At 43.1% G+C, this 6000-nt stretch overlaps 1 protein-coding gene across 7 annotated transcripts in view; it reads left to right on the forward strand.

The window, feature by feature from the left end:
* Nucleotides 1–6000, forward strand: part of plekha6 (pleckstrin homology domain containing, family A member 6) — a 143177-nt gene that overhangs the window by 51245 nt on the left and 85932 nt on the right. For all 7 annotated transcript variants that reach the window (XM_044349402.1, XM_044349396.1, XM_044349400.1 and 4 more), the window contains 2 exons: nucleotides 3609–3723; nucleotides 4487–4591. In XM_044349402.1, coding sequence (XP_044205337.1) covers nucleotides 3625–3723; nucleotides 4487–4591 — 204 coding nt within the window. In that variant the 5' untranslated portion in view covers nucleotides 3609–3624. The remainder of the gene's footprint in view (nucleotides 1–3608; nucleotides 3724–4486; nucleotides 4592–6000) is intronic.

Below are 6000 nucleotides of genomic sequence, written 5' to 3' on the forward strand. Positions count from 1 at the left end.
CAAGAGTTCACCTTCACGGTGGAGTACAGAAAAGGCAGATATAATACTGTGCCAGATGCCCTATCTAGAGCTCCATGTGATGGATCTGACACTACTCACCATGCTCTCTGTGCCACAATGGTGTCTGCCAAACCAGAGTTTCCAGAGGATATGTCCATCACTGTCCAAGAGGTGTGAAATGCCCAGAAAAAAGACGCTGAGTGTCAGACGCTCCATTTTTGAGGATCTGATTTATCGGGTTGTGAAACTGGAATATAAAACCATATACCAAATATACATACCTGAGAGCTTGCGTTCCCACTTTCTGACATCATTCCATGAAGACCCCCTTGCTGGCCACCTGGGTAGATACAAAACATACAGGAGGATGCAGAATCTGGTTTACTGGCCCAAAATGAGCTGGGATGTCAAACAACATGTGACAAATTGCCAAGTCTGTCAACTATACAAACCTGAAAGCCGCAAACCAGCTGGAAAACTACAGCAAACACTGGTATGCCGTCCCTGGGAAATGTTGGGCATGGACTTAATGGGTCCGTTCCCCAGGAGTTCAAGCAGAAATGTTTACCTACTGGTTTTTGTGGATTATTACTCCAGATGGGTGGAGCTCTTCCCTTTAAGGAACGCCACTGCTGAATCCATGTCACGCATTCTCATCCAGGAGATTGTCACCAGATGGGGAATACCTGAGTACATTCTCTCTGACCGAGGTTCTCAATTTGTTTCCTCCATCTTCCAGGCTACCTGTGAAACATGGAATGTGTCACACAAACTCACATCGGCTTACCATCCACAGACAAATTTGACAGAGCGAGTGAATCGGACCTTAAAAACTATGATGGCCTCCTATGTGGGCTCCAGGCACAAAAACTGGGATAAACACCTTCATGACTTCAGGTTTGCCTTGAACTCTGCTGTTCAGAAGTCCACAGGAGTCACACCGGCTGAACTCAACCTACAGCGACCACTCAGGGGACCGCTGGATGTCTTGCTGCAGCCCAGCAATGCCCTGCCCGACTCGTCTGTCTACCAAAAAATCACACAGCTTGATGACCTCAAAGCTTTTGTTGCAAAGAATCTCTCTCTGGCCCGTAAGCGACAGAAGAGAAATTATGATAAGCATCGCAGAGAAGTGTGTTTGGCAGAAAAAGCACGAGTCTGGCTACGAGCCCATCCTTTTTCCAAGGCAGAAAAAGCCTTCACAGCGAAACTTGCTCCCAAGTGGCAGGGCCCCTACCGTGTCCTTCAGCAAGTGGGACCTCTGAACTATGAAGTGGTGCTGGAGGAGAGTGGAACAGACCGGAAAATAGTACACATCTCCCACCTCAAGCCTTGTTACCCCACTGCTCAGCAAGTGGAAGAGCAGCAAAACAGGCAGTTGAGGGAGATATTTGAAGAAGAAACCATGGATGAGGATTTCCTTGGTTTTCCAGCAAGTCCTCCTATGGTAACATCCAGGCCTCCTGAGAAAATGAAAATAAAAACCAAAAGTTTGAGAGAGTCAGGGGAGATGGATAAGAATCTAATAGACCTATAAAAATAATAAAAAAAAGGGCTGATATTGATATAGCTCTATTTTGGGTTTTTTCCCCCTTTTTTTTTCTCTTTTTGTTAAGGGGGGAAGAGTGTGGCGATCACTCCCACAGAATAAAAAAAAATAATAATAATAAGGATTTGAAAGTTTTGTATCAGTTTGGTATCTGTGCTATGTTCGTGACTAAGCAATATATGTTATGTTTTGGTATGCGATTGCCCATTTTGTTTTTTGTTGTTTTTTTTTTTTACTTACTTCCACACCCCACTAGTCCAGTCAGCCAGTGAGTTAGCTCCACGTTGCCACTCCCTCGGAGTCCAGCCTCTTCCGTTTTTTGTACCAGGAGATTTAATTCAGTATGGCGGGAGTCGCCGGCAGGTGAACAGCAGGAGAGAAACCCTCGTGAGTCATCCATGTCCGTAGTAAGCCTATCCTTGGCCATCAGCGCGCGTTTCAGTCCGCGTCGTTAACATCCACCTTGGTTGCCCTCGAGGCGTGGATACTGCAGCCTCTCTTCTTATCTCCACGAACACACCGAACCGTCCGTGTTTACAACTCCGGACAACGCACGTTTCCACACTTCCCCTGAACCGTGAGTCGGCTAAAGCCGGGTGACTTCACTGTGCTCTTTTCGTTATCTTTTCTTTTCTTTTTTGACTGGGCTTTTGGGGTTGGTAGGACGGTGAAAAGCTGAACTGACTTCCTTATTTTTAGTTTTGTTTGGAATTCCGGGAAAACCCGAGGCGGATTATTTTTGTTTGAGAACTGGACTGTTTGAAACTGAACTATATTCAGAAACGGGAAAAACCCGGAACGGAGCACTATTTTTGTTTATGGACCTGGACTCATTTGTTGAAGAGTTTTGTTTTTTTGTGTGAGTGCTCTAATATAATTTTGTGAAATTCAAATGGTGGTGTGTTTGGCCCTATTAACTTTATTTAAGTGTTCATTTTGTGTTTGTTTATACAATACCAAAAGGTCTTTTGAAAGCATTTTTTTAGGGTCATGAGTTAACCATGTATCCTTTGTGGGGTTGAGGGTAATTCAAATTGTCCAAACCGCTACATAAATAAATGGCGCCCAATGTTAAAAGAACCCTAAAATACTAAAAAAAAACAAAAAAACAAACAAAACAAAAAAAAAAACTGCAAACAATCATTATTGGTTGTGGGTTGTGTTTGCGTCTCAGTACAAAGGATGGCTTCAGCTCTGGAGGATATCTTGAACTTCCCCTCTGAGGCTCACAAAACAGGACCTGAAACAGCCAGCCCTCGCTTTTTCTGCAGCAAGGAAGTTAAAACGACCATTGCCTTGATTAAAGTCCCTAACAAAACGAAAAAAAGGATAATGTTACTCCCTAACAGACGCGAACATGAACAGGTGCAGGGCCCGATGGCTCCCTCCCCCCTTCCCCCCCCTCCCGGCCGAGAGGCTGACGAGTGGAAGAACACATGGGGAACACATGCAACTCTTGTAATTCACTTCATTTTGCGCTAATTAATCGGTTAGTTACCGCTTAGTGAGGGTGGACCTATGGAAAGCAGAATGAAGTGAACTGACTCCATTTGTCAGCAATTTCCAACTGATGGCTAGCTAGCTTGCTAACATGCTAATGTATTCCCAATAAGCAAAACAAACAAAACATGAGATATGCATCAAATGAATGAATTCATATTGCCTACGATGAAGTTGCCAGTTTAAATATAAATATACTTACTTGATGATGGTGTGCGGTTCCAGCTCTGAGGAAGATGGCGGCTGACTTCTTTGCTTAATTGCAGATTTGCGTTGCACCGCGCGGAAGGCGCCATGACGTCATACAGTGGCGCATGCATGTTACATAAAATGCAAAGGCTAACATAGTATTAGCAGTTAACTGAATGGATTAATATGAGTTTTTAATAATTTTTTTAAATTGAAGTTGTAACTCATTTGTTTTGTTGTAATGGACAATGAGTTCGCCCAACATGATAACACTAGTCCATCTGACTGAAACCCCAAATCCTTTTTTACAGTGTGTGTTCTAAGATTTAAAAGTAATAAAAATAGTTCATGCCTCTGCTTTTCTGTCCAGGTACTCTGATTTGGACATGAATGGGAAGGTGAATAGTGCTGCTGAAAGGATCACTCATTCTAAAAGTGCCAACATGGTGTCAGACCTGTCTCCAGAAGCCCAGCCTTACACCCGGGTGAGCACCACACACACACACATGCAAATGAACTGATCCATGACAGATGCAGTGCTCCAGCAAATCCCACACTGCATGAGATGTACTGATGTAAATGTTACCAAACTGGGCTAATGCGATGATTTAATTTCAGAGATTTTTGCTGAGACTTGAATAAAACATTTATATTGCACATCGAACCTTAATCCCAGAAATGCCAGAACTCCAAAAAACGGTTTTAGGCTGTGATGCTACTGCTACTGCAGCACTCCTTTCATGGTCAATAAATAAACTGTGTACTCAGGGCATATATATTACAAACAGAGAAACTTTAATCTGTCGTCAGTGTGATCACTCCTTCACATCTTTTTTGATCTTACAATGTTTTCTTCCAAGATTGAGGACAAAATTAATAAATAATAACAATAATAATAATAAAATTATTATAACTACTGAGATTCAACTCCAGCTTGTAGTCAGTGAATTCACTTGGATGATGTCGATCACATCTATAGAAATGACAAGGCTTATTTGTTCATAACTACCTGATGGACACGCACTAATGAGCATTTTCATCATGTCATCTTTGTGGGAAGTTCACTCAAAATCTATGCCTGTACTTTATGGATTGAGACTTACTAACTCGATCAGTGTCTGTCCATCCTGTATTCGTCACTATTACAGTATAGATTTTTTTGTTATTTAGAAAATGTTCTTTAATAAATGTATAGCCAATGTATAAACCCCCTTCCTCTTCTTTTTCCATATCACTGCTGACCTGCAGATGTCTCGTACTCCCAGGAAGGCAGCTACATTTGGGAAGCGCTCCAACTCTATGCGCAGGAACCCCAAAGCAGAGGTGACCAAAGAGGGATGGCTGTACAAGCAGGTAAAACCTATTCATTCTACTCTCAGTATTAAAGGAGTACAGAAGGGTACATATGTAACCCAGGTTCTCTGAGTGGCGGGACTATCTCTCCACCCTACATATTCCCAACAAGTCTTCCAAATTAAACAATGTTGTTTGACCATGTGCACTCCAGATTGACATTTTTTGTAAAAAAAAGTAACCTTTTGCAGTTACGGCAGTAAACAGTCATAGTCGTAGTTGAGATTTTTGTAATCTGGCGCCCCTATTGCCAACAGGACAACATTAATTGTTACAAATCACTGTCGAACGGGAGAAATGTGGATTATGTGGTTACGTGATTCAAAGATGAAGAGAGGATCTATTTAATTCACTTCAATTCAGTTTTATTTATATAGCGCCAAATCACAACAAAAAACATCTCAGGGCACTCAGGGATCTGTCGATGGGATTCTGGAATTGCAAGTATTTTGTGTTGGTCTCAGAAGGATTCAGCAGAGATTGAACTTTGAAGTAAAATTCGGTATGGCTGACCGGATTGATCTGTTTTAGTTCATTTTAAGTAGTCAAGTCAGTTTTATTTAAATGGTGCCAAATCACAACTAAGTTGTGATTATGGGGTGTTTCGTATAGAGCAGGTCAAGACCATACTCTTAATTTACAGAGACCCAACATTCCCCCGTGAGCAAGCACTTGGCAACGGTGGCACGGAAAAACTCCCCTTTAATGGGAAGAAACTTCGAACAGAGCCAGGCTCTAGGTGGGCAGCCATCTGCCTTGACCGGTTGGGTTGAGAGAGAGGGACGGTGTCGTCTGAAAAATAAGATAAGTCTGAAAAGCAGGCATGGCAGCTTGGGTCAGAGTGAAGACTTGAGGCGGTGAATTTGGAGCATATGAGCAAAGCGAAGAATGCAAGTGAGAACGTGACTTCTAAATTACAAGCAACATGAGGAATGCAATATCTGGAACAGATGGTGTGGATGCTGACTGACAGCAAGTTAGCAGTAAGAGGAAGGCAGCAAGGATTTTTTAGTTCACTCTTGGCATAAAAGTCCTCTGTAGTTTGTGTAGAGTGAGGAACTTGAGGCTGCTAGAAAAGTTTTGGCGATGTTTGCTGCACAGGGGGAAATACAACCTGGCCCCCACCAGGGGGTGCAGATGATGCAGGCTGTGGCGGTGGAGGCAGCGTTGGCTCTGTGACATCACGCTTGCCAACTCTGGTGGTGATTAGCTCTGGCGATGAATCCGGACGCACGGGAAGTTCTGTGATTGTTGTTGACGCTGAGTAGAGATGAAACAGTCTGACTTTATTGTCTTTGTGGTTGAGGGGAATGCCTACCCTTACAGGAACTGTTGGAGGCAGGCGACAGTTCAATCTCTGACATGGGTTCCGTTTGTGGATGTAAAGACAGCCGAATCAAGAGGAGGGT

This window comes from Thunnus albacares, chromosome 4 (assembly GCF_914725855.1).
Source record: "Thunnus albacares chromosome 4, fThuAlb1.1, whole genome shotgun sequence".
NCBI lineage: Eukaryota > Metazoa > Chordata > Actinopteri > Scombriformes > Scombridae > Thunnus > Thunnus albacares.